A 21,436-nucleotide genomic window follows, 5' to 3' on the forward strand; every position below is an offset into this window, starting at 1 on the left:
TAAACTCGGCGCACGAGAATGTAAATGTTAATTCAGCCCACATGCCCCATTTGCACGTCGCCGTGTGCAATCAATAAAATGCCCCGGCTTAATTTTTTTTCCATCCGCAAATTTTTCCCCATCAATTCCCCCCCGACATGTATAGCCAAATATCGACGAGAGAAATGGGAAACGGCCCTTACGGCGCGGCGCCGACAAACGGTAAAGTGACGAACTGAATGTTTTTAAAAGGACCATATATACACACGCTTTATTCCAGTTCCGTTTTAGCAGGGAGACGGTCCCATTTTCGAAAGATCGGACGGTTAGTGGCGAAACGAGAGAGTTTCGGTGAGTAAATTACGCTTTTCGTTAACAATTTCGCAACGTGAACGCATTCGGTCTAAAAATATGATTATAAACTAAAATGGTAACGTATCGATCGGGAAATTCTGCTATATTTAGGACCTTTGCTTGGCGCATGTGGTACCAAAACAATTTCACACGGTACGTCGCTTTATTTTTAGATTATCGCACCGGCGAAATGAACGACAACGTGGAAATAATTCGTTCGAATAAAGGCGGATTGAAGTTGATTCATCGGGGGTACATGTACACGGTGCACAAGAAGCGACAAGGGGGTGGAATCCGTTGGCGTTGCACGCAGAGAAGTCTGCACTGCAAGGTTAGTCACGTTCCCTTTTTACCTGCGCTTAATCCGCGGTGCCGTTTTTAGGGCAGCATATCAACCGGCAACGGCCCTCCGACGGTCAACATGCCCCACAATCACATTCCGGACCCGCACTCGGTCGCATTGGCGCGCTGCAGGCAGGTGGAGGAGTTTCCCGATATCACGTCGATGCTCGAGACGGAATGCGAGGATGTAAAAGGTGAGTAGATCGCCACGTTTTGGGAACCGCTGTTTCTTATCAGCGTTAAATAAATACGGCGAGGTCCTTTTACCTCATGTAAGCATTCATTAAAACTGAAGGTTATTATTCCACATACAAAATATGCAGCGCTTAAAATCGCAATGAACGTGATCCTGCTCTGGTACGCAGTTTTAACCTTCCCTTCCTTAATCAGCCGGTCCGTCTACTCTAAGGGGTGGTCAAAAAGTGGAACGTTTGCGTATACAGGAGGGTTTTTTCCTCGCTCTATAAATTTGATATAAGCTGAAAAATTTGCATCAAGTCGGCAATAGATTTCGAAAAATATCAGGACCTTTGCCGCCAACCCCTGCAAAATGCACGCATTTATCCCGCAAGTGTATTGGATTGGTGGCAGAATTCTAAAATGTACCCCAAGTTCACATAAAAGTATAAGATTAGCCCCCTCCTTCACTCCTGAAATTGCGTTTTTTTCAAATTCCGTTTTATGAGATAATCATCTTTTTCGATTTGCGAAGGTGGTGACTCGTTTACAGGGGCCAGAATGTACCTACGTACCCTAAAAATGTTTTGAATTGGAGTAATTTAAATAAAGTAACAAGATCGTCCAACTTTCTCCCACATAACGTGTCTCGTTCGAAAAAGTATGGTTTAAGTGCATTGAATATTTTGAGGGGAGGGGGTCTGGGGGTATACTCCCGAATAGCACAGACCACCTCACTACAGGAAAATTGTATCATAGTTATAAGAAAAGTAACGTTGAATCGTATTTGTTGTGCTGAGGGAGGGGGGGGGGTATTCCAGACCCCCGGCGATACGGTAACCCACAAAACATTCATCCCCAAAGACTCACATTCGATTGTTTATTCCCAAAAATTATGGAATAAGTGTACTGAATACTTTGGGGGTAGAATCTAGAACTGGGGGGTATGGAATATTCTCCGCAGCAAAGTATAGATTTAACGTTACGGTCTGTGCCACGCATACCACTCAACTACATGAAAATTTCTAAGGCGGTGGCGCAACCAGAGGGGGGAGGGGCTGTCGGGCTGCAAAATGCCGTTTGACTATCGTAGAAGGTGTTGCTTTCAGCGCCCTCACTTCGTTATAATTGACCGCGGTTGTCCATATAACGCAGCCCCCCTCCCCTCCACTAGGATTTCTGGTTGGGCCACTGCTCTAAGGACTTCATTCCATTGCCTCTTTCTGAAAATTATTCAGTAAGTGCACGAAGTATTTTGTGGGAGAGCGTAGAACCGGGGGACCTGGAATACCCCGCCCCATTACACGAAAATCTTATCATAGTTGTTAGAAAAGTAAAGTGGAATTTTTGTTTTGCTGGGGGGGGGGGGGGGTAACGTTCGCAGCCCTAACGACTGGATTGTTTCTTTCTAAAAATTATGGAGTAAGTGCACTGAATATTTTAGGAGAAAACGTAGAACCTGGGGATACTCCCAATACCAAGTTACAAAGACCACCCCACTACACAAAAATTGTATCATAGTTGTAGTTGAATCTTTGTTTTACTGAGACCGCCCCAGACCGCCCGGTGCTATACATTCTTCCACATATCGTTAATTCCTAAGGACTCAAATTTGATAGTTTCTTTCTAAAAAATATGGAGTAAGTGCACTGAATATTATGGGAGAAAACGTAGAACCGGGGGGGGGGGGGGGTATGGAATATACCCCAGTCACATAGACCACTCCACTACTCGAAAATTTAATCATAGTTGTAGGAAAGGTAACGTAGAATCTTTGTTTTCCTGGGGGTTATTCCATACGAATGAATCTTTGTTTTGCTGGGGGGTAGGAAAACCCCCCGTACTAAGTTCTCCCACAAAACGTTCATCCGTAAGGATTCACGTTCGATTGTTTCTTTCTAAAAATAATGGAATAAGTGCAACGAATATTATGGGAGAAAACGTAGAACGGGGGTGGGGGGGGGGGGTAGGGAATATACCCCAGCCCCACAGACCACTTCACTGCTCGAAAATTTAATCATAGTTGTAGGAAAGGTAACGTTGAATCTTTGTTTTGCTGGGGGTTATTCCATACGAACGAGTCTTTGTTTTGCTGGGGGGTAGGAATACCCCCCGTACTAAGTTCTTCCACAAAACGTTCATCCGTAGGGACACACATGGAATAAGTGCACTGAATAATTTGGAGCAGAACGTAGAACAGGGGGTCTGAGGGGTATTGCACTGGGAGAGAACGTAGAACCTGGGGGTCTGCGGGGTATGGAATACCCCACCCCACTACACGAATTTATCATAATTGTTTGTAAGAAAAGTCACGTTGAATCTATGTTTTGCTTAGGGGTATTCCATATGAATGGTATAAGTGCACTGAATATTTTGGAGGAGCAAAGTTTGTATTTTTTTAGTGCAACACAGGAGAATCTAGAGAGGGGGGAGTCTTAAAGGGTATTGCACTGAATATTTCGAGAGAGAACGTAAAACCTGAAGGTCAGGGGAGAATGGAACACCCCCTCTCCTCCCGATCACACAGACCACCCCACTACACGAAAATTTTATCATAGTTCTAAGAAAAGTAATGTTGTATCTTTGTTTTGCTGGAGGGGATGGAAAACCCCCTACACCGCTCGGTGCTATACAGTCTTCCACATAACGTTAATCCCTAAGGACCCAAATTCGATTGTTTCTTTCTAAAAATTATGGAGTAAGAGTGTACTGAATATTTTGAGAGAAAACGTAGAACCGGGGGGGGGGGGGGTCTGGGGGTATGGCATATACCCCAATCACATAGACCACCCCACTACTCGAAAATGTAATCGTAGCTGTAAGAAAGGTAACGTTGAATCTTTGTTTTGCTGGGGGGGGGGGGGGAGGTATACCCCCCATACCCTCCGGTACTACGTTCTTCGACAAAAGGGTCATCCGTAAGGACTCGCGTTCTATTGTCTCTTTCTAAGAATAATGGTGTAAGTGCGCTGAACGTAGAACCGGGGGGGGGGGGGGTCTGAGAGGTATGGAACAGCCCCCACACCAAAACAAAGATTTAACGTTACGGTCTGGGTCACGAATATCTTCTTTTCTGCGTTTTTGTTCCCCACCCTCCTCAACCCAACCTCTCTCTTCTCTTTTACTGCTCATTTCTTCGTCCAAACCCCGCCCTCTTCTCTTCCTCTTTGTTTTCACTAGTCCTTTTTCTTTGTTGCTCCATCTGTATTCTTCATCTTCTACCATTAATTTTTTATTTCCCCATATTACTTTCTTGTTTTTCCTCTTTCTACCACGTCTTCAATTTCTCTCTGTATCCTCCTTTCTTCATACGCCCACTAGTCATCTGTGTACTTATATCCTATTTCCCTTTTACTTTCCCTTAACTCCTCATGATTTCCTTGTTCTTTTCCCATGTTACTTCAGCGACTATTACCTTATTTCCCCCTATTCCAATTGTTCCCGCGTCTATACTTTCTTCTTTTAACCATTCCTCCTTCTTTTCTTTCTCATCCATCTTTCCGTCTTTTAATGGTATATTATGTTCCTGAGCTTCTCTATTTCTTTTCTTTCATTTTATTCCTGTAGTTTTGCTATCCTCTTCATCAGTTCGTCGTTTTCCATATGGCATTGCTCTTCTCTGCATTTCCTACTTCTTCGTTTTTTTCATTATCTATGTGTTCTTTTGTTTCATTTACCGCCCTTCTTATTTCCTCCTTTTCTCGATCCATCAAAGTTGCCATTACTTTTTCCATGTTTTCTGCCTCCTTTCTCTCTCCCTCCCCTTTCCTTTGTTCCAGTCATCTTTATTACTTTCCTGCTGCTGCTAAACACCTCGAACCATTTTTTCTTTTCTGCTTCTTTCATTTTTTTTTTACTACCCTGTCCCATTCTCGAATTCATTAAGAGGCTTAGCTCCCGTATGAATGATTATACAACCTAATAACCCAACGGGCGTGAGCTGTGTGGCCTAACCCGCCCATGCGTCGGAGATATTTTTTTGAAATTTTAACCCCAGATGCTTCTAGTAAAGATACGCATATCGCATGTTTTAAAAATCAGATGTGCGCATGCGCAAACTACGCCATGTCATCTTTTTTATTTACCTATATAGATTATTTTTTTCTTTTTCTTCTCGTGAAGACAACCATATCGCATGTTTTAAAAATTAGATATGTGCAAAGTGCGCAATGCCAATTCTTTTATTGATATAGATTTTTTTTTTAATTTTCTTCTAGTAAAAGCAAGAATATCGCATATGGTAAAAATCAGATGTGCATATACTTTCTTATTAATGGATTTTTTTTTAATTTTAACAAAACATTCTTTTAGTAAAGACAAGCATATCGCAAATTGTAAAATCAGATGTGCCCAATGTCATTGTTTTTATTTATGGAGATATTTTTTTGAAAGTTTAACTACAGATGCTTCTAGTCAAGGCAAACATATCGCATATTGTAAAAATCAGATGTGCACATGCTTTCTTATTTACGGAGATTTTTTAAATTTTAACAAAAGATTCTTTTAGTAAAGACAAGCATATCGCAAACTGTAACAATCAGATGTGAGCATGCGCAAACTACGCAATGCCAATTTTCTCCTTTATGGAGATATTTTTTTGAAATTTTAACCGCAGATCTTCTAGTAAAGACAAACATATCGCATATTTTACAAACCGAATGTGCGTTCATGCATGCGTTCAAAATGAATATTTCCAGATAACATTCAAAGGATGGTATACAGCGCCCCCCATGTGCAAATACCAACAACATCCGATGGGGCATTACAAAGTCAGCCACTCTCACCGACGAAACTGAAAGTTCTACGTCAAAACAGCAGTAAGTGCTACCTGAATAAGTCAGTATCGGAATCCGTGTCCCACCTTCCACCCGAAGAGGTTTGCTTACGGTGGAACAGTCACCACTCTAACATGCAGAGCAGTTTTCCCAGGCTACTCGAGAAGGAGCAGTACGTCGATGTCACACTAATAGCGGATGGCCAGTCACTTAAGTGTCATCGGGTAATGGTTGTCCTCGCAAAGATCACGTGATCATTTTGAATCCTTTCTAGATGATCCTGTCTTCGTGCAGTGCGTACTTTGAAGATATCTTAAGCGACATTACTCCGACACAGCATCCGGTAATAATCCTGAAGAGCACGCCATATTGGATCTTGAGGGCGCTAATCGACTTCATGTACGCTGGCGAAGTGAACATCGACCAGAATCGGCTTCCAGAACTGCTTGATGTCGCCGAGCTTTTGAAGGTACGGTTGTAATTTAATTGGTGCTCTTATCTCCAACTTGTGAGTGCAGATCAAAGGCTTGGCGGGCAAAAACAGCGCCGACCAAGACCAGCCGATCAAGCAAGAGGACTTGCAGGAGTCGATCGTGAAGGAGGACGTCGTGAAAAGTAGCTCGCCGACCAAGGCGGAGGACGCGCCGATTAGTGACCCCTTGGAGTTGCTGCAGCCGAAATTTTTGGACGATCCCATCATGAAGAACAAAGATAAGTCGCTACCGAGGAAGATCTTCACCAAGAAAATTCGAAAAAGGAAGGCGTCGGACGGCGAAACTGTAAGTTGGCATTAAAAGTGGCGGGGGGGTTACAGTAGTTTTCATAGGCCTCTCCCCCTCTTTTCCCAATGAGGCGTGGCACTCGCTCCAGACCGAACGTCAAGGTTCCAAGATACTACGACTACGAAGATATCGTCAAACCGTCAACGTCAGACTCGCAACCGGAATCTCCAGGCGTCACAATCAAAAGCGAGCCGCTCGACATCGACGAACACGAGCCGACGTTCCTCGCCGAGAACTCGGACGGCAAAGCTACCGTCACCGCCAAACCGAAAGCGATCGAGAAAAAGCCGATCAAAACCGAGGAACTGAAACCGGAACAGTTGTACAAAATCAAAATTAAATGTCTCGCGAGCCTCTCCGAGAGTTCGGCGAACGAGCGCGAGCAGAACGATTCGGATCCGCTCGACATCGACGCAGACACGAAAAACAACGACATTCTAAGCGCGCTGGAGATCATCAAAATAGACTGCAGTGCGCATACTCAACCGAAGACGGCCGAAAGTGAGAAACCGACCGCCGTTGAGATCGTCAGTTCGACGCCGGTCGTAGACGAATCGGAAAAAGAGGCCGAGGAGAAGTGAATGAAGCGCTCAATCTTAATGTTTTCCTTATTGGTTTAGTTTAATCATTCTTCGTTACCAAGATAGTGATCGAGTTCGACTGGAATTAATGTTTAAGTTCTTATGATTGTGATATTTAGGATTTTTCGTTTTGTTTGTCTTTATATTAAAGGTGTGAACCCGATTGGCGTTTGAAACTCAAATCTTCCTGATTCGGGTCTGTCAGTGAAGGGTATGGGATATGCATCGTTAACGGTCGTCGCCAATTTCTGTGCTCCTGATAACAGTCCACTGCTTTTTTGGAATAAACAGACAACGAAGGTGAGAATACAGGCCGCCTTCAAACTGGGATTGTCCCATTAGTGCGTGATTTCGAATTTTCTTTCAAAAAACTGTTTGGATCAGGAGCATTTTATACTCTCCTGATACTGAAACTCCTATACATGTTCTATCAGAAGACATGACATGAGTGAACACTTTACAAATTCTTCGTCATGATAAATCATAATGACCTTTTCCAGAAAACGATCATTATCAGGAGCATAGAAACTGAAACCCTTGGGGTCCAAAAGACTCTTAGAAAGACTTAAGGAATCATAAAATCTCCTTACCCGCCATAAACAGTTCGGCTTTAAAACACTAATAGGTAATAATTAGAAATTGCAATACTTTTGAAGACCTTAAGAAGCCCTTGGAGACCTTTAAAGCTCCTTAAAAGTTTGAAAAAGGTACTAAAGGCTCAGCTTTCAAAATAAAAGCTTCTTGGATACTTTTAGAGATTCTTCAAGAATTTCATAGTTACTATTGAAAATGTTACCTTTAAAGGCCCTGAAATGTTTTTAAAAATTGTTAATGACGCTTTAAGACCCTTAAGATAAATGCTCTTAAGTTCTGCATTTAAAGGCTGTTAAGCATTAAAAGGTTTTTTAATGCTCTTGGGGACTTTAAGAGACTAACGACTTTTAAAGGCTCAAAGACGTTCCGTAAGAGCCTTAGAATGTTGAGATTCTTAAAAGGTGTTTACAACTATTAAAAAGGGCATATACAGATTTTTTAAAAAATTACAAAAGGTGTTGATCTCTTAAACACTTTAAGTATAGAGTTTTCATGTCCGATTTTACATTCGTTCTCAAGATTTCTCTCAGTTGTTACTCAAAAGTTGTTCAATCAATTCTTTCGAATTTTCGGAAGTTCATCGAGACCACCGAGTCTCTTAAATATAAAGATACTACACAAGAACCCTCACCCTCCAAGATATCTCAAATTTATTCGGTTTTCGTAAGAAGGTGTAGGTTTTAGAGCTTGACTTTACGCCAAGTGTCGTTTCGTGCTCACCTTGTTAGCTATGGAACCAGATCCTATTCGACCGGATCATGGGTGAACTTCCATCCGACCGGATCCACTTCTTGAGTTGGGTCTTCACCAGAACACACATGCGTAGAGAAAGAAAAATCCTAGGTACCCTTATAAGGCTGCCCCTGGCCCCTGGAATCTGGAACAAATAAATAAATTTAGAGATAGCGACCCAAAAAATGGTTATAAAAATTAGCCTCAATTGATCCCTTAAGGAAATTAAGGACTAATCAGCTGAATTCAAACTAGCAATCACCTCAAAAGGTGCCTTTTAATAAGATGGGCATTTTCGTATATCGGGAAAGCTACCAGTTAATGTGGCTTCTGTACTAATTAAAAATTATGGACTTACACTTTACTCTTATTAGTTCGGACTCGCCTGGTAGGGACGGCTCACTGCACCACCGCACTAGCCAATCTCCGCGAAATCCCTGAAAAAATAAATATATGACAGAAAGGCTTTTTATTGCTAATTAAAAATGTTCTGAGCGGTTTAAATTAAGAACCAACCTCGTTTGCTTATGAGCGGTAATCATTTCACCGAAACTATGGATCCTCGTCAGAAGCTGAAACCTCTTCCGGAATCTGAAACAGAAAATCGACCATGCTCAAAAATTGCCTAGGGGGCGTGAAGAAAATTGACGATATTTATAGATTGATGAATTAAGTGCCCCTAATTAATTTTTACAAGAAAATCAAAAACCTAAAGAGATTATTTAAGGGTTAATGTAAATTTAATTTTGGAAGCTCTGGTGCTTTTTGGTCATTTATGTTACTTTATTTAGAAAATGTTGTTTTGCTTAAATATATTCACGCTATGTAAGCCTCTTACCCTTTAACCGTGTCCGTGTATTTCGGAAAATGTGATCGAGGGTAGTTTTGAATGGGCCTCCTCTGGGGGTCCGTCACTGCGCTGTGAACAGTCGAAAGGAGTTAGTAAGCAGGCGTGTTATTTAAATACTAGTTTAGGCGCCTGAATGTTTATTAATCAATTACTTCACTAATAAACAAACACGCCTGTGACGAGTCGATCACTCACCTTAACCATTGAACACCTTTAAACTGATCTTCGTGCAATAATAGATGAGGTACAACAATCCCCAAAGTCACTTACCACCTTGGTAGCGGAATTATTGGGTGCAATAGGTTTTCATAGTCCGATTCGCAGAGAAAATCGGTTCAGTCCACAAAATCGACATGGCTATGATTTCATAGTCATACCGATTCGTATGAAGTAAACCGATTAATTCCGCGAACGAGACCTTTCGAAGGGTCATTGCAGCCAATTTTCCATCTCTAAGATGACAGACTGCGAAGATAGTCACAACTCACTTACTACCAAAATACGAAGGTCAGCTAAAATGAATATTTTGTTGATTTTTCACTTAAGTCACTGTGCACTATTCACTTTCCCCCACTGCACACAAAAAATACAATAGACCCATGCATAAAAAGGAAAAATCCTACCTTTATAAGGCTGCCCTTCTGGAATCTGAAACAAGAATAAATTTGTGTTAAAACAAGGTGACAACATTAAGCAAGATATCTTATAATTGGTCTCAAAATATCTCTCAAGAGATCGTACAAGTTAGCTTTGCATCTTTAAAAGAAGAGAAGAGAAGGAACTAAATATACCGAACAAGGCAACGCAACGTCCGTTTGATGAGGAGTATATCGGTAGGTTTAGTTACATTCTACTCTGATTACTGGTTAAAAAGTGAAACCTTACCCTTTAGCCTTATTGACTGGTTAAAAGGGAAAACTTACCCTTTAGCCTTATTGACTGGTTAAAAAGTGAAAACTTACCCTTTAGCCTTATTGAATCGGACTCTCCAGGGAAGGACCATTAACACTTACTGCACAAGCGCACTCGCTCAAGTTTGCGAACTACTGGCAGGGCGATAGGTCCATTACCAATAACTGAAACGAAAGGTACACGTCACAAAGTGCTTCTAATGTAACATTTAAGAATCAAATTAATTTTCATTGTTAATGAGCGGTTTGTGTTAAAGACAGTGACGTACTCACCTCGCCCGCTTGAGCGGCACTCATTAGATTATTCAACAGGGTCGAGGGCAGACTGGGAACCGACCTGGATCTTCACTGGCAGATGCGGGGTGCTGCGGGAATCGAAAAAATCAATTAGGACTGTATTCCTTAAATCCAATCGGCGTGTTCGGTTATTAACCAATTATCTCACCACTTACAATATAAATCGTCTTTCGCCAATTTACACTGTAAACTCATCCGTTAGTGACGAGTCGAAGAGCTAATGAGTGAATAAATAACCACCTGTGCTGCTTCAATCGCACTTACCTTTCTCTAAGCTAATCTTCTTGTAACAATAAGTGAAGTGCAACTGTCTTCGAATACATTCAGCTTGGGAACGGAAGAATTGGTTGCAATATTCGCAAAAAAATTTTATACTGATTCATATGAGGTGAACTGATTGATGCAGCAAAACATTGCAGTCATGGGTTAGATGGAAGAGCAGAAATGGTATGTACATATGTTTCATTCCATTACTGAATCTCGCCCTTTGTACATATTTCTATGTAATGTAACCTATAGGTACCTATTAAAGACATTTATTATTATTATTATTATTATTATCTTTCCGTCACCAAGAGGAGGAGAAGAAGATGGCCATAACTCACTTAGCACTACAATGTGAAGGTTAGCTTATACCTACCTCCTCTTAATCACACTATGCACTTTTCACTCCCCCCTTCCTAGATACACAAAAAATAAAATACCACAAACCCATGCAATAAAATAGAAAATCCTACCTTTATAAGGCTGCCCTTCTGGAATCTGAAACAAGGAATAAGTTTGAGTTAAAAATTTGAAAAAATATTTGTTTAAAATAAAAAGCAAGGGAAGCAAGTGATGAGTGTGCGACTGATTGAAGACTTCAAAAGGTGTGAAATTCCTGAAATCTTACAGGGTTTTCTGAGAAAATGTTACGGTTCCTTAGCGTTCTAAAGAGGTTGAGCGAGATTTGATGGTTCTGGGAATTTTACATGTTTCGCGCAACTAAAGGGCCCCAAGGGAAATTATGACCACCCTGAAAACTACCAGATTTTCCAGTTGGAATAAACTTGTAACGTGTACAGTTTGTGTAGATTTAAATTTCCATTATAACCCTGTGTATACGGGGTGCCAATTTTAAAACTTGCAGTCGGCCATATTTTCCAAACTAAGGAAGATATTAAAAATCGCGCAAAACCGTTTCGGGGGTATTGAGGGGAACCAGAATGGCGTTATGAGTGACCCCTCCTTAAACCCTTGCTTGTAACACATCGTTGGAAAGCTACTGAAAAATGCTTTGCAGTGGTACCAATAAAGTCAATATTCATTAAGACAATTTAACAAAAATTTAATAATTAACAAAAAAAAAACTAAATGTTGACATTGAGGGATTTATGGCAAATTATCCAAGAACTTCTACCTGAGCTGCTTCATTAAGCAATCCTAGTTGCTTTCTTTTTTTTATTGACGTACAGTACAGCTGAACGTGTGGAAATAATATTCATTTGTGGCTCCAAAAATCGATCGTCTTTTAGAACAGCTAGAACGTTTAATGGGAGACATCCCGGGAGTGTAAGCCATGCCTATGTTCAAGATTTGGTCGCTAAATTCGGAGAAACGGGATCTGTTATCAATAAAAGAAGAAAGCAACCAAGATTGCTTAATGAAGCAGCTCAAGTTGAAGTTCTGGGCCAATTTGCTATAAATCCCTCAGTGTCAACTTTTAGTTTTTTTTTTGTTAATTATTAAATTTTTGTTAAATTGTCTTAATGAATATTGACTTTATTGGTACCACTGGAAGGCATTTTTCAGTAGCTTTCCAACGATGTGTCACAATAAGTATGGGGTTGCAATTTAGGATTTTTGAAGAGGGGCCGGGGGGGGAGGGGGGTGTCACTCATAACATCATTCTGGTTCCCCCTCGATACCCCCGAAACTGTTTTGCGCAGTTTTCAGTATCTTCTTTAGTTTGGAAAATATGACCGACTGCAAGTTTTAAAATTGACACCCTGTATGTTGTTTATGAATGTCTATCTATCTGCGTGTGCATTAGAGTTCGTCTCCGGTAAGCATAGAATTTCGGTCATACTCAGGATTCCATTTAACCGAGTATTTTTTGTGCTGTAGCAAGATTATGGAATTGTTTCTTATATTTGAACTATACGACTATCGAGCGGTGCCCTACATTATACAGGGTGTTAAATATATGTGTATCTAAAAGAAATTGGTTTGTTGAGGCAATCAAATAAGAACTTTTTCCAATTAAACAGAGGGTCCAACGTGTTTCGTCATGTCATGTTGAATTTTGTCCTCAGCAACCATAGGAGTTACAAAGAAGGGTGGCACGCCTTTGAATATGTTTTGGGACATGCCCTTTCCGATTCCGTATCTGATTGTATTTGAACGTCACATTCACGAAACGGAAACTAGTTTTCGAAAATTCGAAAAAAAATTTCATTGCAATTTTTGGCCGGGTATCTACAATGGAGAGAATTTGGAAAAAGTGGTCGTTTTCATCCCCTCTTCCACCCAATTTTTGTTTACGTATTTATTTATCACCCTGTGGAGACAGCTCAGACGCACTTAAGTGAACTAATCCACCCTTGCTACGTTTATCTAAGGGAAAAGACCGGGTTTGGAAATTATTTTGAGAAAATGAACCTTTGTGCTCAAATTTTATTGACTTTTTTAAGGGTTGACGACTACAAATTTAAAATTAATGAGGATTTAAAAAAAATTGAGGTACAAAGATCCCGCAGTTGCACTAATCCGTCCTTGCTACCACTATCAAAGGAAAAGGACGGAGCCTACACAATTGTTTCAGAAGAATGGAAGGTTGTATTGAATTTAAATAAGGGTTGTAAAGTATAGATTTAATATCAATTATATCAGTTTAAAAGTTGGGTCCCAAATAACAATCCACTGAAGTAAAGCACCAAGGTTTAAAAAGCATATCGGGGAAAAAGAAGGGCTGCGCACAAATTTTATGGCACTCCTAGCGTTGAAATGCCCTTCAAGAGGTTTCCATTATCAAAATAATGAAAAATGGTAGATTTTGACTCAAGTCTGCCACAATTGCGTTTAATATACGACAATTTTATTGTTTCCTAATAAAATCAAAATTATCTTCAGTCGCGAACACAGGTGGTCACTAATTGGCCACGTTATCTTCACCTGCACGTTCGGTGACAAATTTACTTGTGATGCAACATTTTGAAAGCCGCATTTGCACTTATTATAGATATTTAATTCGATAAATAATTACTTTTGGTGGCTTTACGTTATGCCGTTTGGAACAAAATTTCAGTTTTAAACGATTATTAGCAAAATGCCCCTTAATCCACTAATAGTTCGAATTGGTGGAGACGACACTATTTCAAGAAAATTGCACCAAACCAAAAACATTGAAAAAAGGGCACATAGTTACCAGAGCGCACAGAAAATTTACCCAAAACTGGTGGTCTACCTGATTTTCCAAATTTTTTCCCGTGCTTTCTGACGAATTATTTTACCAATCGGTCGTGGGTTAATTGTGCGAGTAATTGAAAACTAAAAACTCACCCCTAAGCCTTATCAAATAAAAAATTTCGTCTCCTTTTGGGCCTTGGATGGGACGAACCATGCACACACATCGAACGCGTTAACGCTTACTACTCGACTGCAGACGAGGTAGGTGTCGGACTAGGTGGAAACGCGATAAGAGCGTAGAGGTCGAGCGCGTCCCGACCTTGTTATCTCTTCGCCAAAAACACGAAATTAAATTGTTTTTTGATCTAACAACATTTGAGGCAATATATTTTTCTTTTCGCACTTCAGAACTAACCAAGGACTAAAGTAAAAATTCAAAAATGTTCTCACATGGGGTAGGTAGACGAAACCGAAACGACACCGCTATGAGGTAAAAAATCATTGGATTGAAAGATCAACTGGGAGAGGTTTGTGAACATAACTTTTCCAGGGTCTCACTTAAAACCGTTGGGAAACCAAAGGCCGAGGAAGCAAAAAAGGAAACGGCCGAAGACGATGATATTGAGGTGGAAGAGGATAAAAAACTGGATCCCGAACCAGGGAACTCAAACTATGACCAAGGAGGTTCAAAGTAATCCGCTGCCACAACAGTTTTTGAAGTGGGTATTAGGGAGCCGCCAAGGCCCTTCGAGAGCTTCTAATAGTACAACTTTGAGGGTCTCTAACTGTCTTCAAAAGCCCGCTAGAAGCATTTAGTTTTTAAAAATCGTAAGGGAGTTTTAGAATTTTACAACACAACCTCAAGAGTTTTCAAGAAACATCAATAAAAGTTGTTTAGGGTTTCCTTGACATTTAGGACCTTTTATAAAACTTAGAAGGCCTTCATTTGTCCGTATAACGCACTTTAACAGGCATTTTAGGAGCTCTGTAAGAAATTTATTGGTGTAAAATTCAGAGATAAAAGATCTTGATGGTTTTTAAAGATTCTGAATGTTTAAAAGCTTCCAAAGATCACAACCACCATGGAAACACTTTAAAATTTAAAGATTCTGTAGTTTGGAAAATTAGAGAAATTGTGAATTCTCGAAAGATGCCTCCAAGAAGCTAAATATTTTCAAAGTTTTTGAGGAATTTAGATGTTCTTAGAATTCTGATGAAATTCTAAAATCGGTTCTTAGGTCCTGAAGTTTTTAAGGGATCTGAAAGTATTCCGACCGCGTTACAGATTTCGAAATTACTGAATTATAGGGTTTTTAAGGCCATTACAATGAGTGGTTAGAAACAATTCTGTAGATATTGAATACTTTGGGTTCTGTACGTTCTAAAGGGTTTGAAGATTCTGAAATTTCTAATAATTCTGAAGACTACCTATTTGCTTCCAAATTTCTGAAGACAAAACTCAAGAAAATCAAAGTTCTTGAAGAAAAGAAATTTTAGAAACCTCTGATGGCGGTGGAATTTTGGAAACGTATAGAATTGTGAAGGTTTTTGGCGTTTTGGAAATTGCTAAAACTCTGAAGGCCTTTGAAGATTGTGTAGACCAAAGTACTCTTGAAAGTTTTCAGAGTGATCTCAAAATTCTGAATGTGTACTTGCATCAGAAGCTTCTAAAACTTTGGATGACTTAAAGAGCCTTACGATCCCGAAAATGTTGAGATTTTTGTAAATTCAAAACTTTTTTAAAACAGAGGATGTGCCTACAGCTCCTGAAAATACTACATATTTCTGAAGGCGTACAAATTTTACGTATCAAGAAGATTCTTTAAATGTTTAGAAAGTTCTGAAGATTCTGCAAATCACAAAAATAATGGACGTTCTGAAAGTCTATAATATTCTAAACCTACAGAAGAAGATTCTAAAGATCAGGGAAATTCTGTTCTCTACGTTATGAAAAACTTCCATAAGTTCCAAGAACACCCCAATGCCTTTATGAAATTTACCCCTGGAATTTTTGCTCCCTAGGACAGTTCTCCCCACTGAAAGCAGCTCTAAAAAAAGGGTTTAACCCAAAGAATCGATTAGACCAAGAACTCGCTCTTGGAAAAAATACTACGTCCTCAATTTTAAGTTTACCTCTGCTTTTCCCACAAAGTGAAAATGCATCGCGATAGAACTCGCCTTAAAAGAAACTCAGGCCAAAGAATATTAGTCCCAGAAGTTTTCGCTCTCTGAGTTTTGTCCCCTAATGGGAATTGTCACAATCATAAATGCCCCGTTCCCAAGCCTTCAGTAACATTAGAATTCTTCTAATGAAGTTCCTGAAGGTTCTAGCTCATGAGTAGGTCCAAAAGATACCGAAGGTGATAGAAATGCTTAGAGCCCAACGAAACCTGAATTAATACTCGGTCGATTTTGGAGATTCTAATGGGGAATTAAAAATTGATGAAATTTGAAAAATGCCCCCTAGCGGCCACACGATTAGGTAGCTGAGCCCTGTTTGCGCCAGTGATTTTCTGTTTAAAATTGCGCTCCAGATACAAAGCTCCATTTTTTACGTTTAAAAATAAATATGAAAGTACTCATCGCATTTAAAAAAAGATTGTGTAACATTTTATTGTGAATTTCACTTTGAATGTTTAAGTGGTAAAAACATACCCTTAGCCTTATAAATTTGGTCTCGCCTGGGAAGCTCCATTAACCATAGGAGAAGTGGCACACTGCATTCGTCGAAATTCGCGGAATATCGCCAAACGACCGTGGTTCCAATGACTGAAAAACAAAATTAATATCACAATTCTATACAAAACTTTCCTTAAAAGATCAAACTTATTTTCTAGTTTAAGAACTTGATGACAAAACCATTGCAAATTTAATTTTGGAAGTTCTGGTGCTTTTTGGTCACTTTTTTTTATAAAATGAAGTTTTGCTTAAATATATCAACGCTAAGTAAGCCTCTTACCCTTTAACCGTGTATTTCCAAAAATGGGATCGAGGGTAGTTTTGAATGGGCCTCTGCCAGTCGACGCAGGGGGTCCGTCACTGCGCTGCGAACAGTCGAAAAGAATTAGTAAGCAGGGGTGTTCTTTAAATACAATTTTAGGCGTGTGAAGGTTTATTAATCAATTACTTCACTAATAAAGAAACACGCCTGTGACGAGTCAATCACTCACCTTAACCATTGAACACCTTTAAACTGATCTTCGTGAAATAGTAGATGAGGTACAACAATCCCCAAAGTCACTTACCACCTTGGTAGCGGAATTATTGGGTGAAATAGCTCTTCATAATCTGATTCGCAGAGAAAATCGGTTCAGTCCACAAAATCGACATGGCCATGATTTCATAGTCATACCGATTCGTATGAAGTAAACCGATTAATTCCGCGAACGAGACCTTTCGAAGGGTCATTGCAGCCAATTTTCCATCTCTAAGATGACAGACTGCGAAGATAGTCACAACTCACTTACTACCACAATACGAAGGTCAGCTAAAATGAATATTTTGTTGAATTTCCACTTAAGTCACTGTGCACTATTCACTTTCCCCCACTGCACACAAAAAATACAATAGACCCATGCATAAAAAGGAAAAATCCTACCTTTATAAGGCTGCCCTTCTGGAATCTGAAACAAGAATAAATTTGTGTTAAAACAAGGTGACAACATTAATCAAGATATCTTATAATTGGTCTCAAAATATCTCTCAAGAGATCGTACAAGTTAGCTTTGCATCTTTAAAAGAAGAGAAGAGAAGGAACTAAATATACCGAACAAGGCAACGCAACGTCCGTTTGATGAGGAGTATATCGGTAGGTTTAGTTACATTCTACTCTGATTACTGGTTAAAAAGTGAAACTTTACCCTTTAGCCTTATTGACTGGATAAAAAGTGAAAACTTACCCTTTAGCCTTATTGAATCGGACTCTCCAGGGAAGGACCATTAACACTTACTGCACAAGCGCACTCGCTCAAGTTCGCGAACTACTGGCAGGGCGATAGGTCCATTACCAATAACTGAAACGAAAGGTATACGTCACAAAGTGCTTCTAATGTAACATTTAAGAATCAAATTAATTTTCATTGTTAATGAGCGGTTTGCGTTAAGAGACAGTGACGTACTCACCTCGTTCGCTTGAGCGGCACTCATTAGATTATTCAACAGGGTCGAGAGCAGACTGGGAACCGACCTGGATCTTCACTGGCAGATGCGGGGTGCTGCGGGAATCGAAAAAATCAATTAGGACTGTATTCCTTAAATCCAATCGGCGTGTTCGGTTATTAACCAATTATCTCACCACTTACAATATAAATCGTCTTTCGCCAATTTACACTGTAAACTCATCCGTTAGTGACGAGTCGAAGAGCTAATGAGTGAATAAACAAACCACCTGTGCTGCTTCAATCGCACTTACCTTTCTCTAAGCTAATCTTCTTGTAACAATAAGTGAAGTGCAACTGTCTTCGAATACATTCAGCTTGGGAACGGAAGAAGTGGTTGCAATATTTGCAAAAAAAAAACCGTTACTTTTTAGAACTGGATTACAAGTCATCATTGCAGGCAATTTTCCGTCACCAAGAGGATGATAAGAAGATGGCCACAACTCACTTAGCACTACAATGTGAAGGTTAGCTTATACCTACCTTCTCTTAATCACACTATGCACTTTTCACTCCCCCCTTCCTAGATACACAAAAAATAAAATACCACAAACCCATGCAATCAAATAGAAAAATCCTACCTTTATAAGGCTGCCCTTCTGGAATCTGAAACAAAGAATAAGTTGAGTTAAAAATTTGAAAAATCATATTTGTTTAAAATAAAAAGCAAGGGACGTGAGTGCCCGACTAATTGAAATTCCTGAAATCTTGTAGGGTCTTCTGAGAAAATGTTACGGTTTCTTAGCGGTCTAAAGAGGTTGAGCGAGATTTAATGGTTCTGGGAATTTTAAATGTTTTGTGCAACTAAAGGGCCCCAAGGGAAATTATGACCACCCTGAAAACTATCAGATTCACCAGGAATAAACTTGTAACGTATATCATTTGTGTAGATTTAAATTTCCGTTATAACCCTGTGTATACGGGGTGCCAATTTTAAAACTTGCAATATTTTCCAAACTAAAGAAGTGAAAATCGCGTAAAACTGTTTGGGGGTATCGAGGGGAACCAGAATGACGTTATGAGTGACAACCCCCTCCCCTCCTTAACCCCCCAGCCCCCTCTTCAAAAATCCTAAATGGCAACCCCATACTTGTAACACATCGTTGGAAAGCTACTGAAATGCTTTCCAGTGGTACCAATAAATAATTCATTAAGACAATTTAACAAAAATTTAATAAGTAATTAACAAAAAAAAACTAAATGTTGATATTGAGGGATTTATGACAAATTGGCCAAGAACTTCAACCTGAGCTACTTCATTAAGCAATCTTGGTTGCTTTATTTTTCATCAAATAAAAACTTTTTCCAATTAAATGGAGGGTGTGGGAGCCTCCCTCAAGAAAGTGAAATTTGCATCCTTCTTGAATTTTGTCCTCATCAGCAACCATAGGAGTCCCAAGAAATGGTGGCACGCCTTTGAATAGGTTTTGGGGAATTCCCTTCCAAATTTTTCAAAATTTTTTTCAAAATTCCTACCACGAAAGGGGGCCCCCTAAATGGGGGTTCGAAAAGATTCTGATTTCAGATAAATTTCGTGTCCGATGGTTTTTGAACGTGAAATTCACGAATCGGAAATTAGTTTTCGAAAATTTGATGAATTAACTTTCCAATTTTCTAGGCTGTTGGGAGGTCAAAATCTAAAAGAATCGCCGATATAGGTGAAGATAGCATTTGCACGTCAAAAGTTATAGGTAAAAAACCGTATTGCAATGAAAATAAAACATAGAAAGCGCTATATCTTTTGACCGGCCAAGAATTGAAGTGGAATTTTTTTTCGAATTTTCAAAAACTAATTTCAGATTCGTGATTTTCATGTGCAAAACTCCCAAATACCAAATTTCGTCGAAATCGGAATTTTTTCGCACCCCCAATTAAGAGTGGATCTTCTAAGAGCAGGAATTTCCGAAAAAATTTTGAAAAATCGGAAAGGGCATAGGTACCCCAAAACCAAAAGATGTGCTACCTGTCGTAACTCTTATCGTTGAAAAAAAATTAAAGAATAAAAGCAAATTTCACCACTTTGAGAGTGGCTCCCAAACGAAACACGTTAGACCCTCATTATATTTGAAAAAAGTTGCTGTTTTGATCCCCTCTTCCACCCAATTTTTGTTTACATACTTATATGTAACACCTTGTGGGGATAGCTCAGACGGACGGACGGACAGAGTGATTTCAAGGGCGCGTCTAAAAAAATTATAGTCCAAATGGCACTTAAGTGAACTAATTCACCCTTGCTACGTTTATTTAAGGGAAAAAGCCGGGTTTGAAAATTATTTTGAGAAAATGAACTTTTGTGCTCAAATTTTATTGACGGTTGAAGACTACAGATTTAAAATTAATGATAATTTAAAAAAAATTGATCCCTCAGTTGCACTAATCCGTCCTTGCTACCACTATCAAAGGAAAAGGACGGAGCCTACACAATTGTTTCAGAAGAATGGAAGGTTGTATTGAATTTAAATAAGGGTTGTAAAGTATAGATTTAATATCAATTGTTTAATCAGTTTAAAAGTTGGGTCCCAAATAACACTCCACTGAAGTAAAGCACCAAGGTTTAAAAAGCATATCGGGGAAAAAGAAGGGCTGCGCACAAATTTTATGGCCCTCCTAGCGTTGAAATGCCCTTCAAGAGGTTTCCATTATCAAAATAGTGAAAAATGGTAGATTTTGACTCAAGTCTACCACATGTGCGTTTAATATACGACAATTTTATTGTTTCCTAATAAAATCAAAATTATGTTCAGTCGCGAACACAGGTGTTCACTAATTGGCCACGTTATCTTCACCTGCACGTTCGGTGACAAATTTACCTATGACTCAAAGATTTTGAAAGCCGCATTTGCACTTATTATGTATATTTAATTCGATCAATAATTACTTTTGGTAGCTTTACGTTATGCCGTTTGGAACAAAATTTCAGTTTTAACGATTATTGGCAAAATGCCCCTTAATCCACTAATAGTTCCTATTGATGGAGACGATACTTTTTTAAGAAAATTGCACCAGACCATAAATATTGAAAAAAGGGCACCGAGTTACCAAAATTAAGGCTCAATCGCACAGAAAATTTACCCAAAAATGGCGGTCTACCTGATTTTCCAAATTTTTTCCTTTGCTTTCTGACGAATTATTTTACCAATCGGTGGTGGGTTAATTGTGCCAGTAATTGAAAACTAAAACTCACCCCTAAGCCTTATCAAATCAAAAATTTCGTCTCCTTTTGGGCCTTGCATGGGACGAGCCATTCACACACACCCCGAACAGGTTAACGTTTACTACTCGACTGCAGAGGAGGTAGGTGTTGGACTAGGTAGAGACGCGATAAGAGCGTAAAGGTCGAGCGCGTCCCGACCTTGTTATCTCTTCGCCAATAACACGAAATTAAATTGTTTTTTGATCTAACTACATTTGAGGCAATGTCTTTCTTTTCGCACTAATACAGGGTGTCCACTTTACCACTTACTAAAATAAGCATTCATTCAAAATTGTTGTCACATGGGGCAGGTACACGAAAACCA

The 21,436-nt window shown here is 39.5% G+C and overlaps 1 protein-coding gene across 2 annotated transcripts; it reads left to right on the forward strand.

The window, feature by feature from the left end:
• LOC116161337 lies at nucleotides 1–7,153 on the forward strand. Of its 2 annotated transcripts, XM_031474663.1 has the most exons (8): nucleotides 5–201; nucleotides 260–330; nucleotides 507–664; nucleotides 716–869; nucleotides 5,550–5,851; nucleotides 5,902–6,096; nucleotides 6,146–6,406; nucleotides 6,454–7,153. In XM_031474663.1, exons 3-8 carry the CDS (start codon nucleotides 524–526, stop codon nucleotides 6,988–6,990), a joined length of 1,590 nt encoding a protein of 529 aa, XP_031330523.1. In that variant the 5' UTR covers nucleotides 5–201; nucleotides 260–330; nucleotides 507–523; the 3' UTR covers nucleotides 6,991–7,153. The 2 variants fall into 2 exon arrangements, with proteins under 2 accessions (XP_031330522.1, XP_031330523.1); XM_031474662.1 differs by having other exon boundaries at nucleotides 1–330.
• Nucleotides 7,154–21,436: the final 14,283 nt, after the last annotated feature.

This window comes from Photinus pyralis, unplaced genomic scaffold (assembly GCF_008802855.1).
Source record: "Photinus pyralis isolate 1611_PpyrPB1 unplaced genomic scaffold, Ppyr1.3 Ppyr1.4_LG10, whole genome shotgun sequence".
Lineage (NCBI taxonomy): Eukaryota > Metazoa > Arthropoda > Insecta > Coleoptera > Lampyridae > Photinus > Photinus pyralis.

Bases quoted from the DNA above. Each gene is read 5' to 3' on its own strand.
- LOC116161337 (XM_031474662.1), top strand. From the start codon at position 219: ATGTTTTTAAAAGGACCATATATACACACGCTTTATTCCAGTTCCGTT. The intron at 331-506 runs GTGAGTAAATTA...CTTTATTTTTAG, and splicing joins GGCGAAACGAGAGAGTTTCG to ATTATCGCACCGGCGAAATG. The intron at 665-715 runs GTTAGTCACGTT...TGCCGTTTTTAG, and splicing joins AGAGAAGTCTGCACTGCAAG to GGCAGCATATCAACCGGCAA.